The sequence below is a fragment of the Leptonychotes weddellii genome, chromosome 5 (assembly GCF_054177405.1).
Source record: "Leptonychotes weddellii isolate Sample4059 chromosome 5, ASM5417740v2, whole genome shotgun sequence".
Classification (NCBI taxonomy): Eukaryota; Metazoa; Chordata; class Mammalia; order Carnivora; family Phocidae; genus Leptonychotes; species Leptonychotes weddellii.
Window position 1 is genome coordinate 73,575,891 of NC_138373.1, and position 22,255 is coordinate 73,598,145.

At 39.3% G+C, this 22,255-nt stretch overlaps 1 protein-coding gene across 10 annotated transcripts in view; it reads left to right on the top strand.

Moving 5' to 3' along the window:
* The window catches only part of RIMKLB (ribosomal modification protein rimK like family member B), a 159,207-nt gene that overhangs the window by 88,964 nt on the left and 47,988 nt on the right, over window positions 1-22,255 (top strand). For 8 of the 10 annotated variants that reach the window (XM_081821177.1, XM_081821178.1, XM_081821171.1 and 5 more), the window contains exon 2: window positions 15,103-15,331. In XM_081821177.1, the coding sequence (XP_081677303.1) occupies window positions 15,157-15,331 (175 nt within the window). In that variant the 5' untranslated portion in view covers window positions 15,103-15,156. Of the gene's footprint in view, window positions 1-9,485; window positions 9,847-13,590; window positions 13,734-15,102; window positions 15,332-22,255 lie in introns of those variants that run through there. The other 2 variants (XM_081821176.1, XM_081821175.1) reach the window with 2 other exon arrangements.

A 22,255-nucleotide genomic window follows, 5' to 3' on the forward strand; every position in this document is an offset into this window, starting at 1 on the left:
TTTTTTTTTTTTTAAAGATTTTATTTATTTATTTGAGAGAGAGAGAATGAGAGAGAGCACATGAGAGGGGGGAGGGTCAGAGGGAGAAGCAGACTCCCTGCTGAGCAGAGAGCCCGATGCGGGACTCGATCCAGGGACTCCAGGATCATGACCTGAGCCGAAGGCAGTCGCTTAACCAACTGAGCCACCCAGGCGCCCCAGGAATGTTTAATGTTAACTGTACTGGCATGTGCAGTTGTTTCAAGAGAGGTTGAATAGGAGAGATTAGGTACAGATGTTGAGGAAATTGTCTTTCATTACTTGGGAATTTTCCTGCTTGTCATATTAAGGATTGTTAAATAATAATATACTACCTCAAAATACCTGTACATAATGTATTTTAGATTCATGTACCATATGTATCTGTGTACATCATAGGTTTGCAGAAAGAACTGACTTTCTGGCGTCATGGTAACTCATGCCATGGTATTTTTTCAATGTTTTCTTTTCCAGTGATCTTTTCCTTTCAAAATTGGCTTATAGGACAAAAGCCACAGAGCTAGCCAGCTCTACTCCCTTAGAGCCTGGTCTGCATGGAACCCATCTGCTTATATCTTTTTTACTCCTTTTACTAAAATTATAGGGTTTTTTTCCCCTTTGACTTTAATTGTTAACAAAGCTAATTATTTAAGGATGAGTTGTATAATGGCAATGGAAAGTAGCATTAGGCTTGGGTTGTTTGTTTTTTATGAGAAACTGAAAAGATAGATTTTGAATTTTTTAAAAAAGACTTATTTATTTGAGAGAGAGAAAGGGGAGGAGTAGAAGGAGAGAATCTTCAAGTAGACTCCCTGCTGAGCACAGAGCCCAACTCAGGGCCCTGTCCCACGGCCCATGAAATCATGACCTGAGTGGAAACCAAGAGTCACCAACCAAGCCACCCAGGCATCCTGATAAATTATGAATTTTTGACAGCTGTGTTTAGATCTTATGGGTACATATTTGCCTGGTATTAAATACTGAAAATAGCTACGGTTTGTTTGTTTGTTTTTTGATACTGCCTTAAAATTCAGTATAACAAACTGCTTTAAAATGATTCCTAACCCCCTAACCCTTAACATTTGTCTGTCATACATGAGGTTCTATGTTACCTGCTGGGGATAATAGAGAATAAAACAGGGATTCTGTCTTCATGGAGATCACAGTGTAATTTCATTGATCCTTGTTCTTTTCATCTAGCAGTCTGTTCTCCCAGCGGTGTCTGGAGGAGTCTACTAGATTCTTGTAAAATGTGTACCAATTTGTCAATTGATAAAGTAACAAATTTGTATAAACATTGATATGCCCAAATAATTTTTACTACGTACATCACCAAGTTGTGACCAATAAAAAAATTCTACAGTTGTTGAATCACTGTATTGTACACCTGAAACTAATATAACACTGTATGTGAACTAACTGGAATTAAAATAAAAACTTAAAAAAATTCCAAATCTGCCCCTTAATGATTTTACTCTATTCAGCTCCTTATTTTCCCTTTCTTCCCCCACCCCTTGTTTTAACCCTTTTTGATACTAGTTCTTGGCTTCATATTCTTAGGAATATAGAAATAAGGTCTCCAGGGCGCCTGGGTGGCTCAGTTGGTTAAGCAACTGCCTTCGGCTCAGGTCATGATCCTGGAGTCCCGGGATCGAGTCCCGCATCGGGCTCCCTGCTCGGCAGGGAGTCTGCTTCTCCCTCTCCCACTCCCCGTTTGTATTCCCTCTCTCGCTGTGTCTTTCTCTGTCAAATAAATAAATAAAATCTTTAAAAAAAAAGAAATAAGGTCTCCAAAATAGAACAAGGATTTGTTATATTAGATCACACCAGTTCTCTCTTACTGCTCCACTGTCCCATATTTGGCAGGATTTCAAACTTTGATAATTTATCAGAAAACTACGACTTGGAAATCCATGCAGATTTGTCTAAATAGCAAACGTCAAATATTTCCTGAGTTCTTTGTTGTTAGCTTATTACTTTGACATGTGATTTAGTTAGCCATATCTGTATATCTTTCAGCTTGACTATATTAATAGTTTCCTAACTCATTTTTTTTTAAGATTTTATTTATTTAAGAGAGAGAAAGAGAGAGAGAGAGCGTGCACGAGAGTGGGGAGGGTCAGAGGGAGAAGCAGACTTTCTGCCAAGCAGGGAGCTGATGCGGGACTCATCCAGGGACTCCAGGATCATGACCCAAGCCGAAGGCAGTTGCTTAACAAACTGAGCCACCCAGGCGCCCCTCCTAACTTATTTTTCAATGTGATGTCCAGAAAGGAAATTTGGAAGGCCCAACATTTAACATATTAAGCATGATGAACGTTTTTAAAGATTTCATTTTTTTAAGTAGTCTCTACTCCCAATTTGGGGCTCTAACTCACAACCCTGAGATCAGGAGTTGCATGCTCCACTGACTGAGCCGGTCAGGTGCCCCTAAACATAATGAACTTTGAGGGAGCCACACTGTGCACTGCATCTCAGGAAGATTTTGCAAATTTTGTGCCATGTTGCAGAGAGAGATACTTTGATTCCTGTATTAAGTGAAATCATTAGAAATTTTATTTGGATTCCAGAGAAGACTTTTTTTTGAAGAAGATTTTAAGTAATCTTTACACCCAACGTGGGGCTCGAACCCACAATCCAGAGATGAAGAGTGGCATGCTCCACCAACTGAGCCGGCCAGGTGCCTCATGCAGAGAAAATTTTCTTAAAAAGTTTAATTAGGGGGTCCTGGGTGGCTCAGCTGGTTGAGTGTCTGCCTTCGGCTCAGGTCATGATCCCAGGGTCCTGGGATTGAGTCCTGCATTGGGCTCCCTGCTCCGCGGGGACCCTGCTTCTCCCTCTGCCTCTCTCTCTCTCAGGAATGAATAAAATCTTAAGAAAAAAAAATTAAAATGTTTAGTTTTATACACCCCAAACTACTTTGGGAAATTTAGTAACAAAGCTACAGGTAATTTAAAACATATTTTTCTGATCCTTTAGGTGAATATGTGTAAAAATTTGCATGTTAATTTGCTTATGACCGTTTTTTCCTTCTCCAGTTTTCTTTTTATTGTGGCAAAATAAACAGCACAAAATTTACCGTCTTAATCATGTTTTAAGAACGTAGGTTGGTTGGGCACCTGGGTGGCTCAGTCGTTGAGTGTCTGCCTTCGGCTCAGGTCATGGTCCCAGGGTCCTAGGATGGAGTCCCACATTGGGCTCCCTCCTTGGCAGGGAGTCTGCTTCTCCCTCTCCTACTGCCCCTGCTTGTGTTCCCTCTCTCGCTGTGTCTCTCTCTGTCAAATAAATAAAAAAAATCTTAAAAAACAAAACACAGGTTGGTGATATTAACTATATTCATATTTTTGTGCAACTATCCACCATATTCATCTCTAGAATTCTTCATACCAATAAAACTAAGTCTTGATTCCAACCAACACCCCAGCCCCTGGCAACCACCATTCTACTTCTGTGAATTTGGCAGTTGCATACTGGTACATAATGTCCTCCAGGTTCATCCATGTGGTAGCATGTATTGGAATTTAATTCTTTTTTTAAGGCATTGTATGTATATTCTGTGTTTTACTCATTTATTCATCTTTTGACGAACACTTGGGTTGCTTCCACCATTTAGTTACTGTAACGCTGCTGTGAACCTGTGTTCAGATACCTCTTTGAAAACTTTGCTTTCATTTCTTTGGGTTATATACCTAAAAGCAGAATCACTGGATCATATGGGAATTCTTTTTTAATTTTTTGAGTAACTGCCATACTGTTTTTCATAGCTGCTGCACCATTTTACATTCTGACTTAACAGTTTTCAAGGCTTCCAGTGTTTCCACATGCTCCCCAACATTTGTCTTCTGTTTTTTTTTTTAAAGATTTTATTTATTTATTTGAGACAGAGAGAATGAGAGAGAGAGACAGAGAGCACAGGAGAGGGGGGAGGGTCAGAGGGCGAAGCAGGCTCCCTGCCGAGCAGGGAGCCTGATGTGGGACTCGATCCAGGGACTTCAGGATCATGACCCGAGCCAAAGGCAGTCGCTTAACCAACTGAGCCACCCAGGCGCCCTGTTTTCTGTTTTTTGATAGTAGCCATCCAATGTGTGTGATTGACTTATGTCGTTTTGATTTGCATTTTCCTAATGATTATTGATGTTGAGCATCTTTTCTTGTGACATTTTAGTATCAGATATTTTTAACTCTGTGAGGGTTGGGATTATGTTTTGTTTACCAGAATATTTTTAGAGTGCATAGTAGGCAATCAAATATTAATTGAATATATTATTGAATCAAATAGTTTGTGTGTTTCGTACTTACGTTCTTACTTGATCTGAGATTTAAAACTAATTTTTGACTTTGAACAGTTTGCCTTTTCTGGAGGGAGGATATAGAAATACTTTTCCAGGGGTGTTGTGAAAATAAATGTAAAAGTGAAATGGATCAAATGTAAGAAGATCTTGTTACTGTAAAAAGAAAATCTCTCTTACAAACAATACCACTACTTGCTGACATATGCAGACTTAGCTGTTAAGGTAATAATTTCCTATAACTTTTGAGCAAGGTATGACAAACCATACTTAAGGTGAAGTTCTGTGGCTTGTAATAAAAAATTCCCAAATATCATTGACATAAGCAAAAGAGGTAGTAAGTAGTCCAAGGTCATGGCACCACACAGTTGTCAGGGATTCAATTCTAACAGGTAGCTGTTCTTTTCCTAGGGTTCACTCCTGTCCTTAGAGTCCAGGTGGTTGTTAGAGCTGTAGCTATAACATTTACATTGCAGGTAGCAAGATGGAAGAAGGGCCAAGGAATAGTATACCTCTCATCAAATATGCATTCTGAAAGTTGCAGTGCAGTGCTTTCAGGTCTCATTACTTACATGACCACATCAAGTTGCAAGAAAGCCTAGGGAATTCAGTCTTTTACTTACATGGCATTATGTTTAACTAGCAGCAGATACCTTATTACTAAGGAGTCAGTAGAAAATGAATATTGGGGAGCAAGTGATAATCTCTGCCATGGAGTGTGTGGAATTTCAATTCACCCTGGGCTTTATCACTTTCTAATTTTGCAAATTTAGACAAGGTTAACTAACTTCTTTCCTAGAACAGCTTCACCTCCCAAATGAAGACAATAATGTATCAAAGGGATGGTTGTGAGGATTAAATGAAAGGATACAAACAAGTCTCCTAACACAGGATTTGGTATATATAATCACTCTAAATGTGGACTTATATTTTTATCCAAATTCCTTTCACTAGGTATGATAGAAAAAAGTAGAAAGAAATCAGAAAACCTGAATCCTACCTACTCTTGGCTTTATTATTGTGATAACTTGGGCAGGCGATTTCTTAAAAATGGGAAAATAGGGGCACCTGGGTGGCTCAGGTGGTTAAGCGACTCACTTTTGGTTTCGGCTCAGGTCATGATATCAGGGTCTTGAGATTAGCCCCCCGTTGGGCTCTGTGCTGGTGAAAATGGGAAAAGTCTGTATTCCTTACATAATTATATGTAGTTGCAATGAGAAAATATATGTGGAATGTGTTTCATGAGCTGTAAATGGAGAATTTTTTAAAAAAATTTTATTTATATATTTGAGAGAGAGAGGAGCAGGGGGAGGGGCAGAGGGAGCTGGAGGAGCGGACTCCTGGCTGAGCAGGGAGCCCGCTGTGGAGCTACATCCCAGTATTCCAGGATTATGACCTGCACTGATGCTTACGGCGGACGCTTAACCGACTGAGCCACCCAGGCGCTGCAATGGAGAATTTTTAACCTTATCTGTATGCATTGTTTTGCCTTTTCCTACATATGTTTCTTTGTATGAAGAAAGGGAATCTATAGGTAATTATCTATATATTTCATAGTGTTGCCCTTTCTTAATTTTTCTGTTTTAACACTCATGTTTTACCATTATTTTTTTCAGTCTTTTGATAAAGGGATCGTGTTACTGTGTTTGGTTAGGAAATCATTGTCCTCTTTGACCCATAATTGTGCATGTAGCTTTTTAAAAAAGGTGTCATAGGTAAAAGAGCTATAAAAAGGGGGGAGTAATGAGCGAGTGTGTGAAGTACCCTGTGGGACCTTACTTGTTTGCTCTGTTTTTGAGGTATGTTCTTTTGAATATAAAGAGGGAACTGTGAGAACTGTCATAAAGTTTTTTTCTGTCACAGCTCTAAAGACAACTTTGATTAATATCTAGCCTTCTGCTGCTATTTTCACAGCATTCCAGTCTACCTTAAAGTTAATGTGACAAACACCTGAACAGTGATATTTTAAGTGGCATCTTAGGTAAAGGATGAGATTGTATAAGAACTACCAAGGTTTCAGAGGGACATTTTTTTGGTGGTCATTTATTGGTGAACATTATTAGTGTGTAAAGGGGTAATTGGACTAAGACAGTTATTCGGTTGTTTCTGAGACTCTTCGGAGGTTTTCAATTTATCATTCATTCATTTTCTATACCTTTGATAAGAGCTACAGGGGCACTAGCGTGGTTCAATCAGTTAAGTGTCTGCCTTCAGCTCAGATCATGATCCTAGGGTCCTTGGAACAAGCCCCATGTTGGGCTCCCTTCTCGGCGGGGAGCCTGCTTCTCCCTCTCCTTCTGCAGGTCCCCCTGCTTGTGCTTGCACTCTCTCTCTGTCAAATCTTAAAAAAAATATATATATATATATGTATATACACGCACACACACACATATGTTTTACTTTATTTTTACAAGATTTATTTAATTTTTAAAATAGCAATTTTATTTTTTGGACTTAATTTTTTTATTTTTAAGAAATAGACTTTTTAAAAGATTTTATTTATTGAGAGAGAGAGTAAGCACAGAGGGAGAGGAAGAAGCAGACTCCTTGCTGAGCAGAGAGCCTGTTGCAGAGCTCAATCCCATCTGAGCTGGAGGCAGATGCTTAACTGACTGAGCCACCCAGACTCCCCCTAAATTTTTTATTTATGTAATCTCTACACTCAACATAAGAGTTTGAACCCACAACCCTGAGATCTTACCAACTGAACCAGCCAGGTGCCCCCTCACCCATCCTTCTTAATACTTTTATTCCTTTATCCCTTATTCACATTCTTTCTCATTTTAACAGTAATGCGGATCCACTTGTAATAGACTTTTGGATAGTGCAAGGGAAAGGAAAGAGGAAAAATTTATATATATCCCAAAATGTGAGGTCTTTTTTGTGGAGTGGGATTGAAAAGAATTGGAGGCATTAGAAGTCACTGAGAGAAAAAGCGTTGATAAAGAGATCCTCGGTTAATATCTGGAACATCACAAAGTTAGTGTTAAAAGGTACATTTTTCTATTAAGTCAAGTAATAGGCACATAGTGTGATTTGAAGGGAAACTGTTAGGACTTAGAATCAGAAATTCTCTTGAAATTCAATCTGTGCTGTTTATTTTTTGGTGAAAAAAATTTTATGTATGTCTCTCAACCTCAGTTTTGTTTTTTTTTTTAAGATTTTATTTATTGGGCGCCTGGGTGGCTCAGTTGGTTAAGCGACTGCCTTCGGCTCAGGTCATGATCCCGGAGTCCCGGGATCGAGTCCCGCATCGGGCTCCCTGTTCGGCGGGGAGTCTGTTTCTCCCTCTAACCCTACCCCCTCTTGCGCTCTCTCTCTCACTCTCTCTCTCTAATAAATAAATAAAATCTTTAAAAAAAAAAGATTTTATTTATTTATTTGGCAGAGACACAGCGAGAGAGGGAACACAAGCAGGGGAGTGGGAGAGGGAGAAGCAGGATCCCCACTGAGCAGGGAGCCCGGTGCGGGACTTGATCCCAGGACCCTGGGATCATGACCTGAGCCGAAGGCAGAACCGATTGAGCCAGCCAGGCGCCCCACCTCAGGTGTTTTTTTTTTATTTTAATTTTAATTTGGATTCCTTTATTTGTGAGGCCAAGCATAGTTTTATACGTGTTTTGATAATTTGTTTCTTTAACTGTAAAATGGTTACTGTAATACCTGAGGTTTAGTTGAAATAGCATGTATGAAAATGTTCAGTATTTGAACTTTGATAAGGCATGTAATCATTCAGCATCTTCACACATGTTTCTGTTATGGCATACAGTGTTTTAGAAATGCTAGGTTCTGAGGATAGACAAGAAGACTTAACTCCTGGGCACCTTAGGTGGCTTAGTCGGTTACGCGTCTAACATCGGCTCAGGTTGTGATTCCAGGGTTCTGGGATCGAGTCCCAGTAGGGCTCCCTGCTCAATGGGGAGTCTACGTCTCCCTCTGCCCCTCCTCACTGCTTGTGTTCTCTCTCTCTCTCTCAGATAAATAAAATCTTTAAAAAAAAAAAAAAAGACTTCTATGTTCAGTGAGATAAGGTTAAATTTTTTTTTTAAAGATTTTATTTATTTATTTGACAGAGACACAGTGAGAGAGAGAACACAAGCAGGGGGATGGGAGAGGGAGAAGCAGGCTTCCCTCGGAGCAGGGAGCCCAATGCAGGGCTCGATCCCAGGACCCTGGGATCATGACCCGAGCGGAAGGCAGATGCCTAACGACTCAGCCACCCAGGGACCCCAAAGTTAAATTTTTGTGTGGAAATAGGCCCATGAACTTTTTCAAGTTTGTCATATAGGGAAAAAATGTTCACCGCCCCCAAATAATGTTTCAGGGCCCTAGTTTGAGAAACACCAACTTAAAGTAGGCTTATTCTTTGAAAATACCTTTGAATTATGATTTAGCCCTGTAAAAGAGAAATTGTCTTTTTAATCAATAGAATCATTTAAAATACGCATCTACATGAAGACATACTTTTAAGAATTTATCTTACAGCGCTGGCAGAGTTATTAAAAATAAAACTAAACATACTGTATAATTGCTAGAATATACATATAACAAGATAATGTAGATTCACAGAGTTAGGATGATTTTTAGGAGTTGGAAGAACTTAACAGGTGCATTAAGGATTTACTTGTTTTTATTTTATAGAGAGAGTGCAAGTGGAGGGAGGGGTGGAGGGAGAGAGAATCCTCAATCAAGCAGGCTCCCCGCTGAGCACAGAGCCTGACTTGGGGCTCAATCCCAGGACCCTGAGATCATGATGTGAGCTGAAATCAAGAGTCAGATGCTTAACTGACTGATGCACCCAGGCACCTCAAACTTAACAGATGGATTAACTCCTGAGCTCAAAAGTTCAGTAAGGTAGGTCTAGGATATATATTCTAAGCGGAAGGAAGCATGAGAGAATGCAGTGTGTTCAGAAAATTGGTAAATGGGAGAGAGTAGATTGCAGAAGATTAGTTTGGGGGGGGGTGTTTTTAGGTGTTCAGTGATGATTGTACTGGGGATGAACAGTAAAATTCAAGTGATATTTAGGAGATGGAATTACTGTGGTGTGTGTATATTGAAGTAGTGCATGAAAGATAGAAGTAAATGATGCCCAAGTTTCTGAATTAAGTCCTTAAATTAGTATGGGTATATCAGTCAGTATTCTTCTGAGAAACAGAACCAATAGGAAATTGTATATACGTGAAGACAGACTTAAGGTAGGGAAAGAGAGAAAGAAAGAAATAGAAATTAATTTTAAGGAATTGGTTAGTGTGATTGTGGCTAGTCTGAAATTCATAGGGCAGGCCAGTAGGTTGGAAATTCAGGGAGGGACTTAATACAGTCTTGATGCGTAGTTAACTTTGTGAAACCTGTTTTTGCTCTGTAGACCTTCAACTGATTGGGTGAGGCCCACCCACATCATAGTAATCTTCACTGTGTCAACTTATTACAGATTTTAATCATATTTACAAAATACCTTCATAGCAACTGAACCATTGTCTAGCCACGTTGACACATAATTGAACTGTCACAATGAGAAATCCAGGTGTTGAAGCAGGTATGTGAATAAAATCAACTTTTTACTTGCTCAACTGAGGCAATAGTCAGTGGCATTTAGCTAGAGATGCCCACTAGGCAGATTGAAATAGGATCTCAAATTCAGTTGAGAACTGTTTGGAAAGAGATTTAGTAGGTCAGTATTCAAATTTTAACGATAATAGCTGAAACATGGCTGAGGATGGTAGTTCTAAGAGAAAGGAGAGAAGGGTTCAAGAAGGAAGCCCTGGGGGTTATGTATAGAGAAAGAACTGTCAGGAGAAAAGAGTCACAGAAAAGAAGACTGAAGGAGTGCCCAACTCAAGTTACAGAAATTTGTTATTTTTCTCTACAAGCCTGATATAACTCCCATATTCCCCATCCAAGACAGAAATGATGTCATCAAAAGCACATCTGGAGCCAAATGGAGTCAATTCTTATTTATACATTAGTATGTATATTTTCCTTATCTAACCTTTATTCTTTTTCAGTGTTTTGATTCTAAGTTCACATGCTGTGTCTTATCTGGAATAAGTAATGTTCCTAGAAGTAAGAGGTGCCTTAATATCTTCATGGTAGATTTTAATTGTGCTTTTTTCCTAGCAGAATAAGTACCATTGGGAAGGGGTCTCATGAGAAAAATGAATGAAGCACTTTATGATTAATTAGTCCTGCCTAGACTATTGACAGATGACAGGGACTTTTTTTTTTATTGGTGTGTATCCAGAAGTTTGCATGGGAAAACTGTACCTAATATAAATGTAAATTTTCTTTGTCAAATGTCTCTTAAAAAAAAAAACAACTGCTTTAGCAGTTTATCAATAGCATTTATTTGGTATCTGATATTTGTACATTGTTTTCCTTGATACCTTGGTGGGGGGAAGGAACCATTTTACTTTTACAAAGGACTCTTTACTGTCTTTTAAAATAGTGAATATAATCTGATGTTTTATTTTTAAGACTCAGGACTATCATTTTATTGGTGTACTTTTGGTCTCTTGGTATATGCGCTGCCGAAGCGAGCACAGAGAGAGAGAGAGCACATGAGGGGGAAGGGTCAGAGGGAGAAGCAGACTCCCTGGACTCCAGGATCATGACTTGAGCTGAAGGCAGTCGCTTAACCGACTGAGCCACCCAGGCACCCCCTTGGTCTCTTGGACTGTAGATTTACCGTTACGCTTTTTACTTATCAGCAGTTGTTTTTTTTTTCCCCCTGGATGTTCATGAATGGGATAGATAGAAAAGTAGATATGTTGGAGGAGGCGCTGGCCTGCTGTTCTCCACCTGGCCCACAGGAAGGTGGCCTCCCAGGTCCAGGAGGGCCATGGGGATGGGGTAGGGTGGGGAGGGGGAGAGAATGCAGAGCCTCTGCCTTTGTGGTTGGAGAGTCTTTACCTCGTTTCCTGGGTATTCTTAGATGTGAATCCCAGTGGAGCAGCCTGATAGACAAGCCACCCTGGGTACCTGAGGACGGTCAGCTGCTCCTCTACCTGTCGAAATAGGAGTGGACCATTGGTTGAAGGAGAGAGTTGTGCTCTTTCTCTGGCAATAAAATGGTCTTTGGAGATCACTTTAAAATTATAATGGATAAAAAATTGGACAGGTGTCACTTGAAGATACCAGGACAAATGGAACAGTAATTAACAAGCTGGAGGTTGTTAAGCTTACTTGCCCTTTTCCTGGAGATGTCATCTACTTTGGTGTACATTGGAATACAGTGTGGTATACCTCTGTGATTCTTTACATGAAAAGCAAGACAAAGCATAAGAATCTTTTGAAGCTGATAAAGAAAATGTATCCCATAAGAACAAAGATAATCTCGGGGCTGGGCAAGGTCATGATCCCCAGATCCTGCCATATTGACTGCCACTAGGTGGATTTGAGGAACCACAATCATTGACATTGATGTTGGACCTCTTCAAGACAGTGTCTACCTCTTTCATAGAGTCTTCTGCAGAGCATTTCTTCAGTTTCAGATCTGGGGTGCGAGTATCCCCTATGAAAGCCTTGCAAAGATTGGGCTGCTCCACTGGGAGAAAATGAAAGGAGGGGCACCTGGGTGGCTCAGTCGGTTAAGCATCTGCCTTTTGCTTAGTTCGTGATCCCCGGGTCCTGGGATTGAACCCTATATCAGGCTCCCTGCTCAGTGGGGAGTCTTATTTCTCCATCTCCTTCTGTCCCCACCCCCCCCCCAGCTCATGCTCTGTCTCTCACTCTCTCTGATAAGTAAATAGTGTTTTTTTTTTTAAAAATGAAAGGAGATGGGGAGGCTAATCTGAACTTGCAGTTGATGGTTTCATACCAGTGTGGAAACACCCAAAGATTAAGCATGGGTATCAGAGCTGCAGCCATGATGCTCATGTGCATCATTTGTCAGAAGTTGCTGCACAACTACATGAGATTGCAGCCCAGGAGTGTTTTTATTGTCTGGTTATAGAATCATTGAAAACACCATGTGTCAATGTTGTGGCCTGGGCATTTTCTTTTTTTCTTTTTTTTTTAAAGATTTTATTTATTTATTCATGAGAGAGAGAGAGAGAGAGAGGCAGAGGGAGAAGCAGGCTCCCAAGGAGCAGGGAGCCCGATGCGGGACTCGATCCCAGGACCCTGGGATCATGACCTGAGCCGAAGGCAGACGCTTAACCATCTGAGCCACCCAGGCGCCCTGGCCTGGGCATTTTCCACAAGTTGACATACCAGTATTGGCGAACATTCCTACTTCCCAGTTGCCAGTGGCTTTAACATCCTATCCTGATTTGTGTTGGGGCCACAGCTGCTATACTCACTCAGTGAAATTCAGTCATACCATTGAACAGATGTTCAAGACCTAAGTGTCAGGGAAGGCACCAAGATGGCTTCAGAGTATTGGAGGTCATTGACAGGGTGTTTCAAGAACTACTCCGTCTAAACATCTTAAGGTCATTTTTATATGCCCCTCTCAAGGGAAACTGGGGAGACATTAGGTACTCTGGTGTGACTTTTCTTACGTGGAGCTTTTCCTTTGAGTGAGACTTTTTAGTGACCACATCTTCGATTCGTATCTAGCCTAAGGCTTAAGAGGGTATGTTCTTTTTTTAAGAGTTCATGTTCTTGACCACAGCTCTGGAACAAGAACACAAGGGGTCAGGAGGCTCTGGGCACCAAGCAATCCCTTTGCTGGTTACTTTGGGTCTTGGCCTGATGCATCACATCTGAGAGCTCTTCCCTTGCTTTTCCACAGCTACAGGTCACACTCGTGTGTATCTCCCATGTTATTTTATTCCTTTCCTGCTTTCCTGTGATTGATGCCTTGAGACCCTGGGTTGTGGGGCAGGTGGGTGAGTGTGGCAGGCATGGCAGGCTAAGGTTTGGGGTGAGGGCTGTGTGTATGTGTGTGGTGGTGCGTCTGGCTCATGATGTTCTAGTCACCCTGTGTGTCTATGGAGCAGACCCTTCTGACTGAGACCCTGGAGAGTGTGTGAATGGTGCATGAGGGACCATTTCCAGCTCTGATGCTGGAAGCCGCCCATCTGTATGGCCATTGCTTCCTCTAGTTCTTACCCTCGTCCTTTTTTCTATGTTAGGTTTGCTAGGTCATCTGGGGGGGTATTAGGAATTTTTTTTAAAGTAGGCTCCATGCCCAACGTGAGGCTAGAACTCAGGATCCTGAGATAAAGAGTTACATGCTCTACTGACTGAGTCAGCCAGGGGCCTCAGGAATTTTAATTTTGTAAAGTTTTTTTTTTTTTTGCTTGAAATCACCTGTTAACGTTTGTTAGTAAAACTTGTAACTTTTTGCTTCTTAGGAAAATTTTCAACTGTTGTCTTGCTCATGATGCAAACTCTGAGAAGCAGCACTCTATTTGTGGAAGGAAGTGCTTTTTTGTGTTCTAGTAAACAATCTGCTTGTTTAAAAAAATTCTATTTAAAGTAAGCATAAAAACCTTGAGTAAGAGCATGCTATCCCCTGACTCAAATAAATTTTAGTGAATGGACCCCAGCACTTACTGTTTTATTAAGGTTGTTTTTCCCATATTCTTGAACTATTTATTTTGATTGATGTTGGTATATAAATGATTTCAGTGTTGATACTCCTAGTAATACAGGTGTTACTGTGTCATTATTTAAAACATTTCTATAAATGTATTTGTAATAAAGTACACATAAATTAACAATAAGGGAAGAAAATTGAATAAAAAACTAACTGCAGATATACTGATGATTACAGTCTCATCTATTTTATATCAAGGGATTTGCGTTTTGGGGGAAGGAGTAAATCAGCCAAAAGTAGATGATGAGATTAAAGTACATTCCTAGATAGTATGTAAGAATACAGGAAATGACATTGAATATGATACAGAAAATGGGACTTTTACTAAGTGATCTGCTGTAATTATAAAACTGCAGTGGGGGGCGCCTGGGTGGCTCAGTCGTTAAGTGTCTGCCTTCGGCTCAGGTCATGATCCCAGGGTCCTGGGATCGAGCCCCGCATCGGGCTCCCTGCTCGGCGGGAAGCCTGCTTCTCCCTCTCCCACTCCCCCTGCTTGTGTTCCCTCTCTCGCTGTGCCTCTCTCTGTCAAATAAATAAATAAAATCTTTAAAAAAAAAAAAAAAAACTGCAGTGGTAGCTTCCCCAGTGGAAGATGGAGAAATTTTGTTTCATGGGAAGTTGTGAGTTTCTATATTTCTAGTGGTATAAAAATTTTTGATTTGAATAAAATGGAAAAGGCATCATTAGTACCTTATTCATTTGTTTGTATAGTTAATATATAATCACAGCATTTATTTGTGTGAAAGCCAAGAATTAGATTTTTTTTTTAACATTTATATATATAAATACTGTAACATTTATATACGTATATATATATAAATTTTTTTAAAAAGATTTTATTTATTTATTTGGCAGAGAGAAAGAGAGCGAGCACAAGCAGGGGCAGAGGGAGAGGGAGAAGCAGGCTTCCTGCTAAGCAGGGAGCCCAATGCGGGGCTCAATCCCAGGACCCTGGGATCGTGACCTGAGCCGAAGGCCGACGCTTAACCGACTGAGCCACCTAGGCTCCCCATTAATATATATTTTTAAGTAATCTCTACGCCTAATGTGGGGCTCTAACTCAGCGACCCCCAAAATCAAGAGTTGCACACACTACCAACTGAGCCAGCCAGTAGCCCCAAATAGATGTATTTTTTAACAAGAGGAAATGAAATTTAATTTCATATGTATGGGGAGCCCCAAAGACATAAAATTCCTTAAGTAGAGTTCTTTATTTACCCTGTTTGTGAATTTTGTCTTTCTGTGTAGAAAGAATCTGCATTCAGGAGGAAATAATCCAGAAGGAAGACCAAGCAGATCAAGATGTGTAGCTCTGTGGCAGCCAAGTTGTGGTTTTTGACAGATCGTCGAATCAGGGAAGACTATCCCCAAAAAGAGATTTTACGAGCATTAAAGGCCAAATGTTGTGAGGAGGAATTGGACTTCAGGGCCGTGGTGATGGATGAGGTGGTACTGACAATCGAGCAAGGAAACCTGGGTAAGTCTATACTAAGTAATTTAATGGATTTTTTTCTTAGAATATCTTGAATCCACATTTTTTAGGAATAGTTTGGAGGAAGGAATTGTTAGCCTTATCGTTACGAAGTATCATCTAATCTTAAAATCTAGCATTTTTTTTTTTTTTTTTTTTTTAAGATTTTGAGTGAGAGCACAAGCCACTTAACCAACAATATTTTGGCCCTCCAAAATCTATATGTTATGGAAGAAATGGAAACATCTGTATTTATTGAACTTCTTATTATGTAGAAAATAGTTGGGAGAGAAATTAAAGATGATCTGTTTTTCCCCCCCATTATTGCTGTCTAATTTTAAAAGACCTTGTTTATAAAGTGCTCATAAGAGAATTTGTACCGCATGGGGGTCCTTTTAGTAAATGCATCAAATTCCACATGTGATTCTTATTTTCTTTATAAAATATTTTATACATATAGTATAAAATGGCAATACAATTTTATTCTTTTTACTGGATAGAAGTGTCCTAATGATTTGACTCAATTGGTGATAAGTCTGGTATTTTTAATATTTCATGTTTGTTTTAAGGTTATAAGGGGAAGATATTTTAGAAATATAGAAATTCTTGGGGCACCTGGGTGGCTCAGTCGCAAAGCGTCTGCCTTCGGCTCAGGTCATGGTCCCAGGGTCCTGGGATTGAGCCTGGCGTCGGGCTCCCTGCTCCCTCTCCCACTCCCCCTGCTTGTGTTCTTTTTCTCTCTGTCAAATAAATAAAATCTTTAAAAAATAGGAATTCTTTTGAACTGACTTAGGAGTCTTTACGTCTTTGGAAAGTTATGACTTGTTATAGCTAAATCGGTCATTTCTGTTAAGGAGCATCATATGGTGGCATATACATGAAATTTTTAATTAACTTTCAGAAAATACTTCATAGTTTACTGATAGTATTGTATTAAGGTATAAGACAAACACTTAAACTAGATTCTACATAACTTGTTTTGTGTCTAGAATCATAATGAGACCATGTGTTTTAATTTTCTCATCAATAAAATGGAGAGATATGGTTATTGTGAGAATTAATATTATTCAGTATATGAATCTGCTGTTAGGGTAATTTCATTCATACACTAGTTAATGGATCTAGACTCTTACCTGATAACATGATCCTGTAGTTTAAGTGGGTAGAATCTCTTAGCAGTTACTCTTTACTCTGTCCTCTTGACATTTAATTCATTCTCATTACCTTTCAACAGTTATGTTTTGTCAGCAGATCTTTAATATGTGAATTAATGTATATCAAAGACTTAATAGAAAAACAGAATGATCCCCATTTTAGTATAAATGATCCTCATTGCTAATTTAGGATCAAAAGTTATTGCTGTAGAAATAACTTCTTTAGAACTGAACTGTTTCTAGATTGTTTCACTTGAGTGTATAAGTAGTAACTACCTTTACAGGAAAGATGCACAGTATTTTATTTTAGTCAAGCTTTCTTTTTTTAATATATACACCTAGATCTAGCACTTAGTTATTCAGATTCTGAAGACTTGGTATAGAGCCTGTTCCATTCTTTCATAAGTATAATTTAAGTATTTACTATGTGCTAGTTAATTGGTATGGTGTGCAAAATGAGATAGGCTAAGATTAACATTAATCAAGTGATCACACAAATAAGTGTATAATTGTTATAACTTTGGTAAATTATAAAAGGTATGAATGTCACTTTGTACCCCCCCCGCCCTGCACCTATGACAGATACTCTGATCGAACCAATTAAAATCCCGAATCTAGGGCATCTGGGTGGCTCAGTTGATTAAGCTGTCTGAATATTAATTTCAGCTCAGGTCCGGATCTCAGGGTCCTGGGATCCAGCCCCTTTGGACTCTGTGCGTAGGGGGGAGTCTGCTTGAGATTCTCTCCCTCGGCCCCTCCCCCTGCTCGTGCGCATGTGCCCTCTCTCTCTCTCTAATATAAATACACATTTTCTCTCTAAAATAAATAAAATCCAGAATCTCTCACATTCTTTTACAGTTCACAGCTTTTCAACATAAGTGCATGTACAAACTGTTGAGATTGGAGTCAGAAATTTGGACACTGTATTGTGTTAGGAGCCATGCTCTTGAAGTATGTGTGAGAAGAGGCTTAAAGGCCAGTGTGGTACATAGCTCACTAAGCACCACTTTCACAGGCTTAATGGTGTATGCTTCTGCATTTTATTTATTTTTTGAAAAGATTTTATTTATTCATTTGACAGCACAAGCAAGGGGAGCAGCAGTCAGAGGGAGAGGTGTTAAACTATCTTTTAAAAGTTGGAAAACCAAAGGCTGCATAAACATGTATTGGAAAGGATATAGAAAAATTGGAACCCTCCTACGTTGATAAAGGGAATGTACAATGTGGCAGTCCCTTTGGGAAAAAGTTTGGCAGTTCCTCTGAAGGTTGGACGTAGAATTACCACAGGATCCATCCCACTCCTGCATACATACCTAAGAAGAGTGACAGCATATGTTTGGGAGTCTGTAAGATGGGTTGGTGTTAATTGTTCTTTAAATGTTTGGTAGAATTCACCAGTGAAAACACCTGGTGCTGTGCTTTTCCTTGGAGATTTTGGATTACTGGTTCAGTATGTCTGTTCTGATTTTTTTACTTCTTATTCAGTCTTACTAGGTTGTATGTTGCTAGGAATTTATCCATTTTTTTCTTGGTTATCCAATTTCTTGTCATATAATTTTTCATAGTCATCTCTTACAATCTCTGTTTTTGTGATGTCCATTGTAATATCTCCTTTCATTTTGAATTTTTGTTATTTAAGACCTCTCTTTTTTCCTTACTCTCTTTTTTTCTTAGTCTAACTAAAGGTTTGTCAATTTGTTGATATTTCCAAAAGATAGTGTTGGTTTTTTTCTGTTTTTCTCTTTTCTATTTAGGTTATTTGTGTTCTCATTTTTATTTTTATTTTTCTGTTAACTGTGGGTTTAGTTTGTTCTTTTTCCGCTTGTTTATGGTGTAAGGTTAGGTTGTTGATTTGAGATTTTTCTTTTTAATGAGCTTTTTTTTTTTTTTAATGTGCATGCTTATAGCTGTACACTTCCCTCTTAACACTGCTTTCACCACATCCCATTAAGTTTTGGTATGCTATATTTCGCTTTTGTCTTAAGATATGTCTCATTTCCCTTGTGACATCTTTTGTCTTATTTGTTTTAAGTGTGTGTTATTTAGGGGTGTCTGGGTGGCTTAGTCCGTTAAGCATCCGACTCTTGGTTTCACCTCGGGTCCTGATACTGGGGTTGTGAGATGGAGTCCCGTATCGGGCTCAGCGCTGGGCATGGCGCCTGCTTTAAGATTCTCTCTCCCTCTTCCTCTCCCCACCCCCCTCCAAAAAAAAGTGTTATTTAATTTCCAGATATTTGTGAATTCTGTTTCCTTTTGTTACTAACTTCTAGTTTCGTCTCTAGAAAAGATACTTGGTATGATATCAGTATTCTTAAATTTGTTGAGATTTGCTTTGTGGCTTAAGATGTGATGGATCTTGGAGAAAATCCCATTTGCCCTTGAAGAATGAGGATTGTGTTGTTAGTAGTGTTTTTTATATTTTAGGTCCATTGATCTGTAGTGTTTTCCAGTTATTTTGTTTCCTCATTAGATTTTCTGTTTGCTCGATCCATTATTAAAAGTAGGGTATTTGAAGTTTTCATTTATTGTTAGTGTCCATTTCTCTCTTTGGTCTCTCACTGTTCCATACATGTGGGTGCTGTATTGGGTGCCTGCATATTTATAATTGTTATAATTTCCTGGTGAATTGACTCTTTTATCATAATAATGATGATTATCTCTTGTGACAGTTTTTCTCTTATAGCCTATTTTGTCTTATAAGTAGGGCCACTTCAGCTCTCTTTCCGTAACCATTTGCATGAAGTACCTTTTCTCAGCCTTTCACTTTCACCCTTTGAGTGTCCTTACATCTAGAGTGAGTCTCTTGTTGATAGCATATAGTTGGGCATTGGTTTTTGGTCCATTTTGTCCCTATGTATCTTTTCTTTTTTTTTTTTTTTTTTTAATTTTTTTGGTAAAGATTTTATTTATTTGACAGAGAGAGAGAGACAGCCAGAGAGGGAACCACAAGCAGGGGGAGCAGAGAGGGAGAGGCGGGCTTCCCACTGAGCAGGTAGCCCGATGTGGGGCTCGATCCCAGGACTCTGGGATCATGACCTGAGCCGAAGGCAGACGCTTAACGACTGAGCCACCCAGGCGCCCTAAAATTTTTTTTAGAGACAGATGTGGGGAGGGGCAGAGGGAGAGAATCTCCAGCAGACTCCCCACTGAGTGCAGAGAGGGACACAGGGCTCAGTCTCAAGGACCTATGAGACTACAACCTGAGCAAGACATTTTATTGTTTTCTGTATGTCTTATACCTATTTTGTCTCTTTTCCTCTCTTGTTACCTTCCTTTGTGTTGTGTTGATTTGTTGTTGTGGCATGCTTTAGTTCCTTATTATAGGTATCATCTGTAGGTATTTTATTCATCATTACTGTGAAGATTACATAATACATTGTATACTTTTAATCTCTTTTAGGTGATAAATTTATTCATATATCAACTCTACCCTTATAAATTTCCCCTTATTTTATGTTAATAATATCACAATTTACATCTTACGATTTTGTATCCATTGACAGTTTTATAGGCATAGTTATTTTGTATGCTTTTAGCTTTTTTATTAAAGTAAGCTCTAGGCCCAATATGGGGCTTGAACTCAGGACCCTAAGATCAAGAGTTGCATGCTATTCCGACTGAGCCAGCCAGGTGACCCTGTATGCTTTTAACTTTTAAATGCTATACCAGCAATAACACTGATTTATGCACTACCATTAAGAGTATTTTAGGATTCTGTATGTATTTATATATTACCTTTACCCAAGAGCTTTTATTTTTTTTATGCTTTTGTGTTGCCTTCTAGCATTTTATTTTTTTTAAAGATTTTATTTATTTATTTGACAGAGAGAGACACAGTGAGAGAGGGAACACAAGCAGGGGGAGTGGGAGAGGGAGAAGCAGGCTTCCCGCAGAGCAGGGTGCCCTATGTGGGGCTAGATCCCAGGACCCAGGGATCGTGACCTGAGCCGAAGGCAGACGCTTAACAACTGAGCCACCCAGGCGCCCCGCATTCTTTTTAAGATTTTATTTTTAAGTAATCTCTACACCCAGTGTCGCCTCAAACTTAAAACCCTGAGATAAAGAGTCACTCGCTCTACTGATGGAGCCAGCCAGGAGCCCCTGCCTTGTAGCGCTTTTATTTCAACTTGGACTCTCTTTAGCATTTCTTGTAAGGCCAGACTATTGGTGATTTACTCCTCAGCTTTTCTTTATGTGGGATAAACCTTTATTTCTCCTTAATTTTTGAAGGACAGTTTTGCTGGATATATTGTCTTGTTACTTTTTTTATTTCAGCACTTTGAATATGTCATCCCACTATTGTGTGATTTCTGCTGAGAAATATTTTGATAACGTTATGAGAGCTCCTTTGTTTATGATAATTTGCTTTCCTCTTTCTAGATTTTTTTTTTCTGTTTGCCTTTTTTTTTTTAAAGATTTGTTTGTTAGAGAGCATGTGCACACGCGCACGGGAGGGAGGGAGAGAGAATCTTAAGCAGACTCTGTACTGAGTGTGGAGCCCAATGTGAGGCTCGATTTGACGACTCTGAAAACGGGACCTGAGGCAAAACCAAGAGTTGGACACTTAACTGACTGCACCAGGCAGGTGCCCCCCTGTCTTTGACTTTTTAGTTTGATTTGGTGTCTCAGTGTGAGTCTCTTTAGGTTCATCCTACTTAGAATTTTTTGAGCTGTTTGAATATGGATATCCATTTCTTTCCTCAGATTGGGAAAATTGTCAGTCATTTTGTCAGACTCCCTGCTTCTTTGTCTCTCTTCCTTCTGGGACTTCCATAATATCAATATTGGTCTGCTTGAGGGGTGCCTGGGTGGCTCAGTCAGTTAAGTGTCGTACTCTTGATTTTGGCTAAGGTCATGATCTCAGGGTTGTGAGATCAAGTCCCGTATCTGGGTCCACGTGCTGGGCATGGAGCCTGATTAAGATTCTCTCTGCCATCTCCCCCTCCCCCCCCACCATAAGAGATTGGTGGAAGTTGTCTATAAAGATTGAGAATGGTGGCTTTTTTTTTTTCAAATGCCCAAATACCAACAAAAAATAACAAGGCATAGAGAGAAACAAGGAAGCGTGGTCCAATCAGAGAACCAAAATAAATATCCAGAAATCACCTTAAGGAAACAAAGATCTAGTATACTTGAAACTAATGGAACATTGTGTGTTAACTATACTTAACTAAAAAAATTTTTTTAAGGACGCCTAGGTGGCTCAGTTGGTTCAGCATCAGACTCTTGAATTCGAGCCTTGTATCAAGCTCCATGCACAGCAGGGAGTCTGCTTAAGATTCACTCTATCTCTCCCTCTCCCCTCTCTCTGTTGATTGCTTTCTGTCTCTAAAATAAATCTAAAAAAAAAACACCCTCTCTTCCTTTAGCTTTGTTCTTCTTTTATATGTTGATGTCACAAAATTACATCTTTATACGTTTTGTGTCAAAAAACAATCTTTTAAAATGCATTAGTCTCCTAGGTTATATAGAAAACAAGAATTGGAGTTACAAACCAGTTACAGTAATACTTGCTCTTAAACTAATGACTTTAATTTTTTCTTTAAATGTATTAGTCTCCATTGTTATGTAGAAAACAAAAACTATGGTTACAGACCATTGTGAAAATAATACTACCTTTTCTAATTGCTCATGTGTTTACCTTTGTTGAGATCTTTATTTCTCTGTATGATTTTGAGTTACTGTCCAATGTCCTTTCATTTCACCTTGGCAGCACTCCTTTGAACGTCTTTTGCATGACAGGTCTAGTGGTCATTTATTCCTTCAACTTCTGTTT